At 40.1% G+C, this 18,150-nt stretch overlaps 4 protein-coding genes across 4 annotated transcripts in view; 3 read left to right on the top strand and 1 right to left on the bottom strand.

Annotated features, from left to right (window-relative positions):
- The window catches only part of LOC113568371 (histone H2B 1/2), a 70,764-nt gene that overhangs the window by 39,796 nt on the left and 12,818 nt on the right, over positions 1–18,150 (bottom strand). The gene's annotated exons all lie outside the window — the stretch shown is intronic.
- Positions 235–926, top strand: LOC118242677 (histone H1-like). Its single transcript, XM_035534785.1, has one exon. It carries the CDS (start codon positions 235–237, stop codon positions 856–858), a length of 624 nt encoding a protein of 207 aa, XP_035390678.1. The 3' UTR covers positions 859–926.
- On the top strand, positions 2,137–2,588 carry LOC113568938 (histone H2A). The gene has a single exon (XM_026997077.2). It carries the CDS (start codon positions 2,146–2,148, stop codon positions 2,530–2,532), a length of 387 nt encoding a protein of 128 aa, XP_026852878.2. The 5' UTR covers positions 2,137–2,145; the 3' UTR covers positions 2,533–2,588.
- On the top strand, positions 3,158–3,700 carry LOC118242685 (histone H3). Its single transcript, XM_035534796.1, has one exon. It carries the CDS (start codon positions 3,189–3,191, stop codon positions 3,597–3,599), a length of 411 nt encoding a protein of 136 aa, XP_035390689.1. The 5' UTR covers positions 3,158–3,188; the 3' UTR covers positions 3,600–3,700.

Raw genomic sequence — 18,150 nt, 5'->3', positions numbered from 1 at the left:
GACTTACAAATTGTTTTAGCATGTATATTTAGGCCCGGATTTGTCATGAGAAAACACAAGTGCGAGCAGCTCACGGAAGCACAGACGCTGAGTGCTGGGCGGGTTGAGTCTACACCGTCCTCATGCGGCTTTTAAGGCCGGCCCCTCGCTGGGAGGGAGGTTCAACTCAACAGAGCAGTGTGTGCGACGTAGAGTACTGTTTGCGCGCGTCTATTTCTCGTAGTTAACACGACGATGGCAGAAGTAGCTCCAGCCCCAGCCGCCGCTGCGCCGGCCAAGGCGCCTAAGAAGAAAGCTGCCGCTAGACCCAAGAAAGCGGGACCCAGCGTCGGTGAGCTTATCGTCAAAGCTGTTTCTGCTTCCAAAGAACGGAACGGGGTCTCTCTCGCCGCTCTGAAGAAAGCTTTGGCTGCGGGTGGTTACGACGTGGAAAAGAACAACTCTCGCGTCAAGCTTGCTATCAAAAGCTTGGTGACAAAGGAAACTCTGGTGCAGACCAAAGGAACCGGTGCCTCTGGCTCTTTTAAGCTCAACAAGAAGCAAGACGAAGCCAAGAAAAAGCCCGCTAAGAAAGCCGCGCCTAAGGCGAAAAAAGCGCCCGCCAAGAAACCTGCCGCGGCTAAAAAGCCCAAGAAGGTAGCGGCAAAGAAGCCCGCCTCCGCCGCTGCAAAGAAGTCGCCCAAGAAGGCGAAGAAGCCTGCTGCCGCCGCGAAAGCCACCAAGAGCCCCAAGAAAGCAAAGAAGCCGGCCACCCCGAAGAAGGCAGCCAAGAGCCCCAAGAAGGCAAAGACCGCCAAGCCCAAGACTGCCAAACCAAAGGCTGCAAAGGCGAAAAAAGCTGCCCCCAAGAAGAAGTAAACGTGCATGTTTTCATGTCTTGGTATCCCCAAAAGGCTCTTTTAAGAGCCACCCACTTTTCTCTTCCAAAGAGCGGTTTTCTTTACACTCTCGAAATGGTTACGAGCGAATTAATACGGCCAAGTGTGTAATCGGAGTTTATTTTAACGTGCGATTTCTTCCATAGACGTACTGAGTGGACACGGAAAAGAAAAGTGAAGCATTAGATGGTGTTTGTATTGAATGGAATTTTTTTTTAATACGGTCAATTTAAAAATGGAAAGGAAAACGAGGACCAATTCCATTTTGCATAGAAATATTGTACAGCCTAAGCAGATTTCTGTGCCGTTTATTTCTCCCTTTCCATTATTAAGAAAATTCAATTCAACGCAAACACTCCACCACAGAAACCTCACAAACAATATCCACCGGAGGACCCAGACTACCTTCACGCTATAGATTACTAATTAACAATACAATTTACATCTGTAAATTAGGTATACATTATCCATTTATATATCCAAAAGAGTCCAGGGAAATTTCTTTTTTCCTCTCATATCAATCGTCTTCAACCTTTGTAACTCACACACAATCTGTTTAAACACTATTTCTGCAGGTATTATACATTGTTCAATAATCATCTTACGTCGTGTTTTCCAAATCTTCGAATTTATCACAAACAATCATCCAACAAAAGTCCTTTACATTCTCAGTCAAATTCTCATTAAACACTCCATACATAATACTTTTGCTGTTACGACCGCATTTAAACCCAGTACCTTCCATTTTCTCCCAAATTTCAATAGTCCTTGTGCACGGCAGTAATAAATGTTCTATCGTTTCATCGGCCATGCAATTATACATCGGACATTCCTTAGTTGTAACAAAACAACTCTATTTGACAATACATCGTACAGGCAATCTTCCAAAAGATATAAGCCATGCCGTACCTCGAACATTCTCTCCTGTCTTTATCATACATGTACGTATCATGAAAAGACATAATAATAATAATAATAATAATAATAATAATAATACAAATAACTTGGAAGTATTTAGACTATTTGCTCCAAACTGAAATCCATATGAAGAAGAATGACAAGAACTGGAAGTGATTCCGTGTGGGAGGGAGAGTTGCAGGGCAAGGAAAGGGAGGCCGGCTTTGGAAGTGGACGAGTGCTTCGCGATTGGTTATTCGTCCTGTCCTCCTTAGCCAATAGGAGAGCTGTTGATTTTGCCATATCTGAAGCGCTCGTAGGTGATAGGCGATTATTTCAGCTTTGCTCCCAAGACGCTGTTGTACCCATAATGAGTGGAAGAGGGAAGACCGGCGGTAAGGCTAGGGCTAAGGCCAAGACTCGCTCCTCTCGCGCTGGCCTGCAGTTTCCTGTGGGCCGTGTGCACAGGCTTTTGCGCAAAGGTAATTATGCCGAGCGCGTTGGTGCCGGTGCTCCGGTCTATTTGGCTGCTGTGCTGGAGTATCTGACTGCTGAAATTCTCGAGTTGGCAGGCAACGCCGCCCGTGACAACAAGAAGACCCGTATCATTCCTCGTCATCTGCAGCTCGCCGTGCGTAACGACGAGGAGTTGAACAAGCTATTAGGAGGAGTGACTATTGCTCAAGGTGGCGTGCTGCCCAACATTCAGGCTGTTCTGCTGCCCAAGAAAACCGAGAAGGCGGTCAAGACCAAGTAAATTCACCTCTGCTCCGTTGTCTGCAGATCCCAAAGGCTCTTTTAAGAGCCACCCACACTGCCTGAGGAAGTGCAACTTTTTAATGTTACTGTCTGTTCTACCTTGCATTTTTCTCGAGGGCACTAAATGACTAACGGGCACCGCTGTCCATTACCACGCCACGTCTGAGCAAACGTACACCTTCCCCATTTTTACCCGCCCAATAGCATCTGATGAAAGCAAGCTAGTACTCGTACATTTATATACGTACTTGTAGAAGTGCTGTGTATGTGTGTGTGTGTGTGTATATATATATTTATATATATATATATATATATATATAAGATGCTGTTGGTGCTACAAACATGTAAAAAAAAAAAATAAATAACCGGGACTACGTTCAACAATGTACACTGCAGGCACATAAAGAGCACGGCTAAAAAATGTGTTGCCGTGAGCCCGCCTCAAAAGTAGGCGTACTGGCTTGCTTTTTTGAAATGTGCGCGTAGTGGAACACGGGCCAATTGACTTGATGTGACGTAGCTTTATTTGTCCAATGGACGGCATGCTTACTGAAGACGCCCAATGAGCGCAGGTCGGCGTTATGGCTTAAAAAGGATGTCGTCGTGGTTGTCTTATTCTCTTTCTTCGTCAGTTAAGAGTAGAATTGCGTCGCTATGGCAAGAACAAAGCAGACCGCCCGTAAGTCCACCGGTGGTAAAGCCCCGAGGAAGCAGCTTGCCACCAAGGCCGCTCGTAAGAGCGCCCCAGCCACTGGCGGCGTGAAGAAGCCTCATCGTTACAGGCCTGGTACCGTAGCTCTGAGGGAGATTCGTCGTTATCAGAAGTCGACCGAGTTGCTGATCCGCAAGCTGCCCTTCCAGCGTCTGGTGAGAGAAATTGCTCAGGATTTCAAGACCGATCTCCGTTTCCAGAGCTCTGCCGTCATGGCCTTGCAGGAGGCTAGCGAGGCATATCTGGTCGGCCTGTTCGAGGATACTAACTTGTGCGCTATCCACGCCAAGAGAGTCACCATCATGCCCAAGGACATCCAGTTGGCCCGCCGCATTCGCGGAGAGCGTGCTTAAACTGCTCGCTCGGCGTAATATCCCAAAATACCCAAAGGCTCTTTTAAGAGCCACCTAAATTGTTTCGCTGCAAAATGAGCAAGTCGCCTTGGCAACGCTTCTCACCGATACGTCGTTATTATAACGTGTATCTGACATGTGCTTCTAGATTACGGGTAACCTTAAGTTTGCTATGAGGGTTAATTCTATAGCTGAGAAACTATGGCAACGGTAAGGAGCGTTGTATTGTGAGTCGACAAGAAACTTTGTAGTAAGGTCGTCTGGGTTAGCGGTGCTCCAGCGGGAGTATGACGTTCACGTCATCAAAATGTATCACTGAGAAATGAAATGATACAAGTCTTTCAGAGATGTCAGTGTCATTTCTTCGAATGAAATAAATATGTACTGGTGCTATTAACTAAACAATTCTAGACACGGACGTGGTTTTCAGACCTGTTCTCTATTAACCTTTGTGTCTTGGTGGTAACACAACTTTCATGGAAAAAATGAACAAAAACAATGTTTTATTTTTTAAAAGATTTGTTTTGTTTTCTGTGAAAGTCGTTAGCTTTCAAGTTGCGGAGAACTATTTATTTAGTGGTGGCTCATTTTTGACCTGACATTTAAACAAGCTGTGCGTGCACGCAAACATACACACATAATAATGGTGAGTGTATGCTACTGACTGAACTCAAACAAAATTAAAATGCTCTTTTGAATATGCAGTATCTTCCCTTTATGACCTCACACATTATCAAAGTTTACAAACAATAGAAGAACAATTTCACACAAAAGCAACATTTTCTGCAAGCATTGTTTGTTAATGGTGAATGCAGCCAGAAACTTTAAAGGTGCTGCATATGACAATACCCCCAGTTCTCTTTTTTTGCAGAATCCATGGGTACACATCTCAATGCCAAACAGCTTGTAGATGTGCATTTTTCCAGATGTTCAGAAGTGAACACGAGAACAATGATTTAGAAGAGGAGGAGGTGTCTGAAGGAGATGAGGAAGAATTCAACCCAGAGCATGGTGCATCATCGTCAGGTGAAGAGAAAATCCCTCAAGGTGAAACAAACATTTTTGTCCAAACTGTGGCCATAAGAAAGGTCTAGGAGAAGTGAATGAAATGTCTTTCATACCTCTACAACACTGGACCTGAAGTAACAGTGGATACAGACTGATTCCATTCAAAGGTACATTTTTAATTCCATATATGTAATGTAAACTGATATTCATTGTTAATTTTATAATGTATTATTGTTGATTTATGTTCTTCATGCTTTTGTTTTATCTATTATTTCATGTTCATGTTTTATCTATTATTTTACTTCTCTTTATTGTTGTTGTTTACATGCCTTATGGATAGCGGTAATGGTTCAAAAATGTGAGAGCACTAGTATTTTGTCGTTGAATTCTTAATAGTAAAACATATAAAAATATATAACTGTTTTGGCCAAAATATTCATGACTACTGTTTCCTTTCAATATAATGCATTTAAACTTCTTTCTGTACATTTCTACAACTTTTTTAGGCTATGCTTTAGACTACTTAAAACATACCTCTCATCTCAACATTTCTCATAACTTCTCTTCTTATTCTTATTTGTTAATTAATGTGTTGATTGTTTTAATGTATTTTTTCTGCATCTTTGTCATAGTAAAGCGACCTTGAGTCTGTGACAGTTTCTATATAAATGAAACTTATTATTATTATTATTATTATTATTATTATTATTCTACAAGTGCCATGTTCCTGATGGAGCTCCACATTTTCCATTTAAATTGATGTATTTCTAAAGCTAAAACGTGACTAAAAATACAAGTAAAACCGTCTAGTAGACCAATCGCCATGGGAGGTGATAAAATAGATGATCGTCTGCTTCCATCTTGTGGCCAAAATGGAAACATTCCATAATATTCAATCATTAAGGGCACCTAGTTTTAATCAGAATGCTGTCAGAATATAAATGTATAATGCAGAACAATTAGCCAGTTTCTCTTGGGAGAAACAACAACAACAAAAAAACAACACCAACAATAATAATAAACCTATGGAATGGGTATGTCCTTCTCAGAAATAATTTCTAGGCTTAGCTGACAGCCACTCTCATAAAGCTTTGTTTGCTTTTGTATCTGCTGTTGAAATAAACACAATAATTGTCTTTCATCATAAAAAGAAAAGCCCTAAAACAATAACTAAAAAATGCTCTGAAGACACATAAAATATTTATAGAAATTGACTTGCCTTTCATAATGATTCTTCTTTTTCTTCTTCTTCTTATTGTAAGCTTACTCGTGGTTAGTTATAGGAGACTTGCATTTATTTCTGTATGTATTTATTTTATTCATGTTCAACAAGCACTTAATATGTGAGATCAAAGCATGCTTTTCATGCATTTATTTCCATAATCTCATTATGGTCTTTTTTTTTCCCCCTGAACTCCTGAAGTTACCCATTTGGAACCCCATAGTTCATTTGTTTGCTGTACCATACACCAGGCCCTTTTAACAGATATCATATCATATCGTATAACAGTATCTACAGTGGCATGCAAAGGTTTGAGCACATCTGGTGAAAATGCATGTTACTGTCAACTGTTAAGCAAGTTGAAGATGAAATGCTCCCCAAAAGGCATAAAGTTTAAGATGACGCATTCCTTTTGTATTTTAAACTGAAACTTTTTATTTTATTTTATTTTATTTATTTATTTATTTATTTTACATCTTTTACATAGCTCCTGAGTAATTTCATGTATATGCTCAAAATTGTTCTCTTCATTTGTCAAGACACTGGTTAATCAGGAAATGTAGAGCTTGACTGAAAATGAATGTCCAGCATTTAAAAAAAAATGTAACCCCCTCAAATATAACATGCTTTTTGTTTTTTTGACACTTTCTTCTGTATTAGATGAGCTCAAATGGATCCAAAATGATGTTTTGTGCCTTTATGTAATGCTCCCACTTGCTCTCCACTGTAACATTTGTTTACCTAATAATGTGAATTTTATATTAGAAAAGACCAAGGGCTAAAGCCCAATAGCCAGAGCCTGGGCATCCCACTGTTGCCTGTTTAATTCACTGCCTGGCCGAAATTATTTTGTGGGGTTGTTCCACACTAAGGGTCAAATCCTAGGCCTGCCCCTGCCCAAAGGGTTACCTAACCAGCCAAGCAAGCTGACAACATATTGTAATCAACTTTGCTCAAACAGGGTGTGACTATAGCTTACTAGGAATGCTGAAAGTCAGAAGAGTCCCCCCAACCACAAAGGTTTTGACTATACCATACCGGGAATACTGAAACCCATAGAACAGGCTCAGAAACCAAAAGGTTTTTGATCACTTCAGCTCTTGGTAACTCAATAATACTGGTATGTACACATGTTTAAAATTGGGTGCAAATGAAAGTGAACACATGCAGTAAAATGTTTTTAAAATATTAGTATAACATTGCAGAACAAAGAAACAGATGCTCTACAGATTTAGTTAAATATCTTGAAATATGAATAGTTTATTCAGCTTCCCCAGTGGCTTCCTATTGTAACGTGTGGCCCGAATGCCGAAGGGCGTGGAGCAGGACGCACAGACTCCCTCAACTTAGACAAACATTTATTTACATAAAACATAAAGATGAAAGTGGCACTTATGTATAATACAAACAATAAACATAGACACACACAACTTGATCTAGACAAACATAGTTTCCGACTGTTACATTTAAATCCAAACAACACGCTACTTCAACAATGATCAACACACTGCACACTTTGACAAGGGTTTATATACATTTAGACAAGATGAGGTGCAAGTGTGTGCAGGCGTGGGCACAAACACAGATCCTCCCACTGCACGTGGCGGGCCAAACCACGTGACTTGCGGGAGGTGTGCATTCCATGACAGAACCCCCTCCCAAAGGGCGCGGCTCCCCACGTGTCCTTCTAGAGAACACGAATCTCGGGGCGCCGTGTACACAAACACAAACATAGATCACGGCAGTGCCCGGCGCCCACCCAGTACCAGGCAGGCCAGGGGCTGCCAGAAAGGGAGACCTCACGGCAAGAGGGAGAAAGGCAGCTCATAATACAGCAAGCATTTGCCATTTTGTTATGTTTTTATGGTAGATAATATAAACACCACTACTACATCCACCTTACATCTTGATCTGTACTGTAACTACTGTGTCCTAAAATCCTACAATGCCTTGTGTTGCTTACTTTGTCACAATTATATTCTCTTTCTCAGATCACTTCCAGTGTTAATGTCTGTCCGTCATTGTGTAAACAATGTTATATGTAATATGCATTCTTGTCACAAAAAGAGATAGAGTTTTTGAGTACTCCTTTAACACGCGCTCCATGATTAGATAAATCAGCTCAGAGAAATGAAGGCCCCCGAGCCACGTTGCAAAATTGTCTTCTGTATATTTCATGCAATTGCATATTTTCACTGAGGTCGCCAATTACACACATAGTTCAGCTTTTACATAAATAAATAAATAAATAAATAAATACCTGACTCTATAAAAGAAAGGCATACTGATATTTGTTCCATATTTGTTAAACAAATCATATGAAACCATTTAACTAATGAGTATGTATACTCTTTAACCTCGTCCTAAAGACCTGTAAAGAAGTAATCACTATGGCATATCAGGGCTCATTCTTTAAAGACATTGCCACACACAGATCATTTACAGGACATCTATCAGTCAGCATGCCTGAGGAAGGGACATAAAATCACAAAAGACTGCAGACACCCAGCACAGGGTTTGGTTACCAAGGTGCCATCTGGTAGGTGGAGCCACAGCCTCTAGTCCTGTACTTGTCGACTAAAAAACAATTTTTTACCTACAAGCCATCACAATACTGATCCAGCTGATTATCATTCTCTAATATCTCATCACTGAGACCCTTTAATGTTAGTCAGGGTTGAAGCTCTAATACATGCAGCTGGCCACCAGAGGGCCCCATCTCTGGAATTCTAACAATCACCATAGCTACTGATCACACACACCTCCTCATCAGCACCACGCTATTTAAGACTACCGGAACCTCAGTATCATTGTGAAGTAGCGATGACACTTTCATTGTGCATACCAAGCCTTTGTTTAATACTTTTGTCAAAGTCAAATTTATGGGTATAGTGCTTTTACAACAGCTGTTGTCATAAAGCAGCTTTACACATGTCTGAGTCCAAGCCCCAGTGAGCAAGCCAAGGGTGGCAGTAGCAAAAACTCCCTAGAGCATGAGGAAGAAACCTTGAGATGAACCAAGATCATCTCCTCTGGCCGACAACGGACACTGCAATAGTAATAATATAAAGAATAAAGTGCAGAATCAGAATCAAGCTTTATTTCCACGCATACAAAGAATTTGTTCTTGGTTACAGTATCTCACCATGCACAGCTGCATGTACATAATACAACAAAAGACATTTCCACCACACTCACACACTCACACACACACACACACACACACACACACACACACAGTCATACTTGGAACCTTACATGTCATAGAAAGATGAAGTACAATAAATAAGTAGATTGGCAGGTAAAAGGTATAGGGCAGAAAAGAGCAGATAAAGGTGAAGTACATGATCAAGATGAAATGTTTAGGTGTGAGATTCTGCATGTTATGGAGAGTTTATATGCATCAACTGTTCATGAGTGATGGCATATTGGAAAATATCTTCTCTGTAGCTGGGTTGTCTTGATCCTTATTTGACTAAAGCGCCGGCTTGAGGGAAGGCACTGGAACAGGTGATGACTGAGGCGAGATGGGTCTGCTGTGATTTTCTCCACACACCTACTGATTCTGGAAGTGAGCAGAACCTAGCAGTGTGGGCAGCTTAACACCAATGGTCTTCTCTTTAGACCTGATAATGCACTGCAGTCTGTGGATGTCATGCATGGTAGCTGAGCTGCCACACACTGTAATGAATGTAGTGATGACAGATTCTATGATGACAGTGTAGAACTGGACAATTGGCTCCTGGGGCAGGTTGAACTTCTTCAGCTGATGCAGAAAGTACATCCTCTGCTGGGTTTTATTGATGATGGAGCTGATGTTACTGTCCCACTTCAGGTTCTTGACCCAAGTAGTGAAAGTGAAGAAAAAAAATAAAATAAAAAATAGAGAATTAAGTAATGAATGTCTATTATTTTTGGTGTTTCTGAAGTCCTAGTCTACTTTCGATGGTGTGTGTCTGAAACCCATCTTGTATGCGAACGTCTGTCAAGGGCAACAGAGAAGTAGTTTGGGGGGGTGGAAGTGTGGTGGGCTACAGCAGGGTGGCATCAGGGGGTGGTGGGAGGAGCCATGGTAGCTGAGACGAGTTGAGGCTCAGTAACAACATAACATCAGGAGTAGGTGTACCTCAGCAGAAAGAGAGAACAGATTATAACATTTACATTTACATTTATGGCAGACACTCTTATCTAAAGTGACTTACAAAACTGCTTTGTAATTTATTCGTAGAATACATCCTAGCCAGTAGAGTAGGTTAAAGTCCAAGATACCATTGAATTAGAATACTGTTGAAATACAGGGGTCAATGTTGATGCCTAGAAGTACAAAATACATAAGCTCTATCTCAGACAACAATCAATGCAATAATGAATAAGTACTAGAGTTAGTCAACATAGGAGAAGTCAACATCAGTGCAATAAACAATGCTCTACAATAGTACTATTATAGTTTTAGTTAGTCAACATAGGAGCAGGGTCAGTGGTCATTTAAATAATCCACAAATATATGTGCCTTCAGTCTGCATTTGAAGACTGCAAGGGACTCTACTGTCCAGACAGCAAGTGGAAGTTTGTTCCACCAGCTAGTAGCCAGGACAGAGAATAGTCTCAATGTTTATCTTTCATAAGACTTGAAGCATGGAATTTCAAGTTGAGCCATACTTGAGGTTTAAAGTACTCGAGGTACAGATCGGGCTTTAACCACTGACATCATATATGGAGGGTCTGGTCAATTTTTGCCTTTGCAGCCAAAGTTTTAAATCTGATGCGTGCAGCTACTGGAAGCCATTGAAGGGAGCACAGCAATGGAGAGACGTGTGAACTGTGGAAGATCGAAGACCAATTGTGCTGCTGCATTTTGGGTAAGCTATAGAGGTCTGATGGCTTTTATAGGAAGACCAGCAAGTAGTGAGATGCAGTAGTTTAGCTTTGAAATTACAAGAGACTGCACAAACACCTCACCAGCTTCCTGCGAGAGAAAGGGCCGAATATTTGTATGTTACAAAGGAGGAATCTGCAATACCTGGTCAGATTTGAAACATGAGTTGAAAATGACAACTTGTTGTCCAAAGCTATGCAAAGGCTAGGAGCAGCTTCAGATAGTGATACCAGGGAGTTTTCGAAGGAAACTGTGAGGTCATGGTAGTGCTGTGAAAAGCATGTTTGACTTTAATCCAAGTTCAATGGCTGTAACTTGAAAAGATTTAACAATTCAGTTTCTAAGAAGGGATAAAGGACAGGATAGAAGTCACATTCAGGTGAGTGTGATTAGTATGAAATGTTTATTTTCGTGCTTGAGGTAATTGGTTAAATCCATCTATCAAATTTGATGACTCTAACTTGGGATTTTAATGACTATCAAAATCAGCATTTGAGAGAGGGTTTAGGAATGAAGGATAGAAGGGTTAGTGTCACAGTTAGTCCCTCCTAGCTTCCCTGTCTTTTGTTTTGGTTCCATTCCTTAGTTTCATTTTCTCCACCCGGCTTGATAAGTTCAAGTATTTAAACCCTGTCTGTATTGTATTTTGTGTGAATGTCTGAAAGACTGTCTCTGTATGCCCATAGGTTTGTACTCCATCTATCCTAGCCTATTTTTTCTAGGCTTTGCATTTCTAAGACTCTTATTTGTTCCATGCCCTTGTTGTAGCCTGCTTCACCTGTTTGCCTTTGTGTTTTTGTTTGTTGGATTATGTATCCTCATACTCTGCATACTGGCTCAATGACCCTGGACTCTTAATCTGGATTTGCCCCAAATAAATCTCGCTCTTCTCTGCACATGCATCTGACTCCTTATAGTTAGATTTGTATGCAGTCTATGTAAGTGCAGTTTGGATCAGCAACTGAATCTTCATAAGACATATGAACTTTAAAATTCGTTATCAAAATTGTTTTTTTTTGTTGCTGATACACAGTGATAGAAGGGTTAGACAGATGAGTGCCATCAGAACGGAGGGTATTTTTGTGATTTGGACCAGCAATTAAATCTTTAAAGTTTGCTGGTGGTAGTATTCAAAGTATCAACATTAGTTAGGTTCTACGGGTGGATCTAGAGATGGGCAAAAATAACTTGCTGTTTATACCACATTTGGAAATAGTTTAGCAGAATATACAGTTCCTTGAGTAGATAATATGGCAGGTTGGACAGAAGGGTCCAAATCATATTTTGGCTAAACCTACCCCCAAGAGGGGTCTTTGGAGGAGACTCATACGAGGCTGGTCACCGATTGTATGAGAGACATTCAGGGACACCCAAATTGAGATTATGACTGCATGAATAAATGCCTTGTTGCACAATGAATGAAGAATGGGATAAATATGTTAAAACAGACTTTAAGAGAATAAGGACAAATGTGTGTCGGATCTGCCACTTTGGCTCCCAAACTTCCATATAATTGTGATGTGTTAGATGTAAAGAAAACCGATCCTGTGTGACTCGTGTAAAAAAAGGTTTTATTTAATAGAAAAATTAGACATGCAGTGTAGATAAAGATGACAAAGTTTGAGCAGTGATTCAGATGACAGACTGATTAATGGTAACTGAGGGTTGAACAGTACTCTAGTATGCAGACAATTTAACATGGTGGAAAAAGAACAGATATGCAGAGAAAGGTCTACAAGACTGCTGAAACACCTGGCTGATGGTTTTAAAATCTGTGCTTGATTAACTGCAATATTATCAAAACAAGCATCTCAAAAGAAGTCACAAACTCCCAGGAGCACAGACAGGCTATCAAGACATTTAAACCACAGTACTGTAATAACCGCCACAAGTACAGCTGTGTACTTAGATAATAGATAAATGTTAGTCATCTAAAAGATGTTAGAAACATTAAGGAGAACCCCCCCCCCCCACCCCCAACAAATTAGAATTAGTGTGAAGTAGTGTGTGCATGTTCCTTTTTTGTCTTGGTTACCCTTTTCTCAGACAACATGACCTGAGGGGGGTTGTTTACAACCTGCTACCCACACAACTATTTTCACTATTTCACACTGGCACTTCTGTAGCATTGTAGCATTTAGCTGATTTTTGTTACAACTGAAAAATGACAATTATGTGGACAATGAAAGTTGTATCATGAGCAATGTTTTAAGTTACATAGCTGGCATGCATCTGAAAATCTCAAAGACTTGTATTATCTCTACAAATATCCATGACATGGACGTAAAAATCATATGAGATGTGTACCCGCTATATCGAATCACTTATGGATTTCTCATTTTCTAACCACTTACATGATAATGATCAGGCCAGCGCCACCTCATTGATATGAAGACATTTTAAAAAGAAATCCAAACAAATATCTTTACCTCAGTGAAAATATGCAAGTGTGGAATAATATGTGTTTAATGCTACTTTTCCATAATTAGTGCTTTCAACTGTTTCAAATGGGTTCACCCCATTTATTTCCAGTGCAACCTCTGTGACTTCTCAACATTGGACATAAAAGAAAGAGAATGAAAAAAAGGGAACACTCTAAAAGAAATGACTTGTGGAAACGCCCCAGAAAAAAAGAAACTGCTGTTGTGTAAAGCCTAGTTTCACAAAAATATGACATGGGAAAACATTTTAAGTGCCCATTGCACTCTCAACATACTGGGGTTCTCCTAGTTACATTATAGCCAGGGGGAATAGTCTTTGCCAATAAAATCCCTCACTTATATAATAACTTTTGCATGCTAGTTTGTATTCACACTGCATTGTTCAGACTCAAACAGACCATTTCTTATTAGAGGTCTTAACAAAAAGCTATATGGGAGGGGTGACATCAGCCTTGTGATTGAATAGGGTAAGCCTACAAAATTGTACCAAAGATTACAACTGCCTTAGATTTTAATAAGCCTGCTAAGTGGATGTTCTGTTTGTTTCTCCCTGGTTTCTCTTCTCTTCCCACAGCCCCGACCGAGGCAAATGTCCCATCACTGAACTTCATATCTGGTGGCTGGATCTGGCTCAAGACCCACCTGGAGGGGGGATAAAGGGAAGAGCCTCTGAGTGTTTATCTGGATATCTGGTTGCTTGTGCCCCAATACAGAGTAACCTGTTAGAGAGAATAACCCGATACAGTTCTCTCTGTAAATTTGTTTGTGTATTTTGAGGAGCATTGATAGTTGCTGCACTGCTGGCTGTGCAACAAACCTCCCCCTTGGGGTTAATGTTTACCTTGAGAGTGGTCAAGTCTTCTGTCATGTAGAGCAGAGAGGAGAGTCAAATGCAGATAAATAGTACTCAGGTTTAATTGAAGTATAGACAGAAATACAAACGACAAAAGGAAAACCAGAGTAGTACTGTAAAACTGTATAAACAAGCAAAATACATAAGGGTGAAGCAAACAAACTCAAATTAACAGGCAAACAGGTTGGTACATGAGAAACTGAAAGGCTCTGAAGCTTTATGCAAAGGAGAAACAAGATTTTGCAAATCAAGTGCAAACATGGAACATGCATACAAAAATGGAAGTGAGGAACAGGTCCACATAATAGTCAAGTGATCTGAAACGGTGCATAGTTGTGAGGTTGGCTGTATCGCGGGAGGGGTGGAGAACAAAACACACTTGCGAAGTGGCGGCGCGTTGGATGTTAAGCAAAACTGAACTAACTAGGTAAACCATAATATATGGGGCGGATGGGATAGAATGTGTTTAACAGACAGACACAGACTAACCATACCGAATAGAACAAAGAAAAAAAGACAGACAAACAAGAGGAACTGGCTAACAGAACAATAACAGGTTACTAGGGTAAGGGCGAGACTAAGTTAGACAAAATATTACAGAAGAGGGAACAACAGAGAACTAAACAAGGATAGCAACATAGACAGCGAGGGTAACTAAACAGGAAGTGTGGGGAGAAAACATGAACGTTAGGCAAGGAACAAGATGCGAGATTCAACAGGAATATACAAACTACATACAAGCAAGGAGCAAGAACAAACAAACTGTAATCTGAGACAACCATGAGCTTAGTAGAGACAATGAATGACCAACAAACAAGAGACGCAGGAATGGGGTTTACATAGGAATGCAATTAGGGACAAATTCGGAACAGCTGGACACAAAAGGGAGAAGACACGGAACCATGGAGACGGACGAAAACCCGGAAGTGACTCGGTTGCTAGGGAAACGGGGGACGTTCAGGTCTGCGTACGTGACACTGGTGAGGAGTGCTGGGATTGGTTTGCTGGTGAGGGCATGACAGACACAAAGCATGACTAAACACTAATGTATCTTACAGAAGATCATTAACTGCTAATATATCTTACACAGCATCATTAACTACTAATGTATTTTACACAACATCACTAACTCTTTTGACTCTGCCAGGATGGCACCTCAACCCTATTATCAGTTCTTCAAAGCCACTCTGTAAGAAAGATTTATCACTTCTGCAAGGACACATGGCCATAAAGACCATAAACACAAAGACCATAAAATACCCCAGAGTTCACAGCCCAGAATACGTAGATCTGTAAGACTTATTAAAAGTCCATATTCTTAAAGGACGACTGGATTTTACTATTTCCCATGCAAAGGGCCTTTTTGCGAGTGAGCATTGTAGCCTGTTCGTGTTGCTTGTATTTTTGTTATAGCCTGCATCCCATTTTTGTCATTGTGTTTTGTTTCATGTAGTTTATTATGTATTCCCCAACACTTCGTATTGGCTCCTTGACCCTGGACCATGACTATGACTCTGATTATGTATTTGCCCTTGATAAATATGGCTCTTCTCAGCATGTGTCCGCCTCATGATCGCTCCACATTACAGATATTACAGGAGTTTACTGGTATTTTCATGGCTGGGAAAATACGTAGCCATTCAGTTTTCTCCTAAAGGGGACACATTCCAGATTTTTCTATGTTATAAATTATTTCATAAATTTTCCTCAATGATGTGTAATGTCCATTTTTGGTACCATGTACACTTTACAAGCCCTTTGTTATATTATATTTGTGACATTTTCTTGAAGCCAGGAGAAAGGGTTGAGTTAGTTGGTCGACACTCAAAAGAACCAGTGCTTTAGTAGCATAGCTGAGAGGGCAAATCATGCAGGATTGTCGGAACCATCAATGCAAAGCACTTGACTCAGGCACCTTTGAGGATGGAATAAGTGAGAGAAAATGATAATGAAGATGTGAAAATGAAGAACTTCTGTGCAATAGTCAATGAACTGATGCTTTTGAATGTGGAAGAGGAACGGTGTGACAATTACTGGGAGTCCTGGCTGGGTACCGGCCAGGGTAATTGAAACTGTATGAACAGTCCAAGGTCAAACAATCCATAGACAATCCAGTGTAAACTGGAGACTAATTTAACATGTAAATTTCATTATGTATGATCAGCTAAACATAAATAGGGAAGTAAACAAATGTCACGGGACACTCCCCACCCCATGAGTCACGTGATACGGCCTGCCGCATGCAGGGGGGTTCACGCGTGTTTGGAGCCACACCCCCGTGAAAGTACGCACCTGTACGGAGTTAAGTGTTAGTGTGTGTCTGTCTATTTAAACCCACGTCAGTGCGTGCCTCACCGTTGGTCTTTGTCTATGTGTCAGTCAGAACATATGTTAGCGTCCATGTTTGTAGCAATCTTTATCGTTAGTGTTAAGTGTGAGTATGTTCATTGTTCACTGATGTTGTGTGAGTGTCACCGTTATCTGTTACATGTTGTGTCATTAAATGTTTCACAATGTCGATAGAGTCTGTGCATTCTGTTCCACGTCCTGCGGTACTCGGGCAACGTGACAACAAATAAATGATTAAATTAATGATTAATTAAATTAATTATTTAAATAATCCTAATTTGATCAAATTATTAATTATGATGAAATAACGAAATAAAATCAAGCAGTATAAATTAAGTCAAAGCAGTTTATGGAAGCATGAAGTGATATAAAATAAATGAACATCAAATAGGTACATACTTCTGAGTTTCATTTTACAAGGTTGTAAGTGCAGTCGGGGGTTTTAAGAATTGGTAAGACGTTATGGACAATATGGTAAAAACAACGGTGTGCATAAAGGGAATTAGAAAGTGTTGTAGTAGGCTACTACTATTATTATTACTACTAGGACTTCTTTACATGTTAGTATTCAGAAAACAGGGCTTAGAATATCTTTCCATAATTGCTTACACTGTTTTAAGAGCTAGTTCAAATAAAAAAAAATGTTGATTCAAATTGGTGTAAATGTTTACAATTGGTGTAGTACTGTAAAATTGGTGGTTCCCTCTCCAATCCGGTGTTAATCAGGTGTTAAGGTGTTAATATTCAAAAATGGGTATAATGTGCTCTCAGCTTGCATTTGCCTATTATCCTCAACATGAATATATAGTTAGTTATATATAGATATAGTTATAGTTATATATAGATAGTCCTATATTGACTAACTGAAAATAGTACTTATTGTAGGGTATTGTTTATTTCACTGATGTTGTCTAACAAACTCTGAGTACTTACTGTTTATTGCACTTATCATTGTCTAAGATAGACCTTATGTATTTTGTACTTCTGGGCATCAGCAGTGATCCCTGTAAGTCTACAGCTCATTGGTATATTGGACTCTAACCTACTCTACTCGCTAGGATGTATCTTTGAGTAAATGACAAAGCAATTTTGTAAGTTGCTCTGGATAAGAGCATCTGCTAAATGCTGTAAATGTAAATGTAAACATGAAAATTTTATGTAAATTTCAGACTAATATGATATTAATTTTAATGCTTATTTTTTATTCTGTCGCATTTCCTATTCATAAATGTATTAAAATATCTATTATTAAACATATGTACAATTAAAATTCACAAACATTTATATACAGCCTGTTTTGTGAATACTATTTGACTATTTGAGACACACCACCCTCCCTTAACCTCAGCAGGCTGCTCCACAAATTTTAATAAATATTCTAGGTTTTTGTATATTCATTAATAAATATGTATTGAAAGTCTTTATTTCAATCACTCTGCATCCCTGCGTAACTTGTCATTATTGCCAAAATGTCATTATGCTTAACATTTCTAACTAGGGGCGCAACCACCCATTTGTTAAGGGGTAACCGAACTGCCAATCCAGTATTGACAGAAGCCAGTCCTATTGGGTTGGACATATATGTACTGTGACGTGTGGAGGCAAAGCAGGATGCTGGGACGACTCGTGTCTAACACACCAAATGTTTTTATTTGACACAGACGACAACAGGGTTAGCGAACTAACCTGGTTCAAACATCGACACACCTATACGTAGACACAGGACTTATATGGGGGTGGCTGCTCTGGCTTCAGTGCGCGTGCCTCCAGAGATGCCTTAGCTGATTGGCCCGTCTCAGGGG

The sequence above is a fragment of the Electrophorus electricus genome, chromosome 16 (genome assembly GCF_013358815.1).
Source record: "Electrophorus electricus isolate fEleEle1 chromosome 16, fEleEle1.pri, whole genome shotgun sequence".
NCBI lineage: Eukaryota > Metazoa > Chordata > Actinopteri > Gymnotiformes > Gymnotidae > Electrophorus > Electrophorus electricus.
The sequence above is the reverse complement of the archived record's forward strand: the minus strand, read 5'-3'. Positions and strand labels throughout refer to the sequence as shown.

Coding starts and splice junctions, on each gene's coding strand:
- LOC118242685 (XM_035534796.1), top strand. CDS start 3,189: ATGGCAAGAACAAAGCAGACCGCCCGTAAGTCCACCGGTGGTAAAGCC.
- LOC118242677 (XM_035534785.1), top strand. CDS start 235: ATGGCAGAAGTAGCTCCAGCCCCAGCCGCCGCTGCGCCGGCCAAGGCG.
- LOC113568938 (XM_026997077.2), top strand. CDS start 2,146: ATGAGTGGAAGAGGGAAGACCGGCGGTAAGGCTAGGGCTAAGGCCAAG.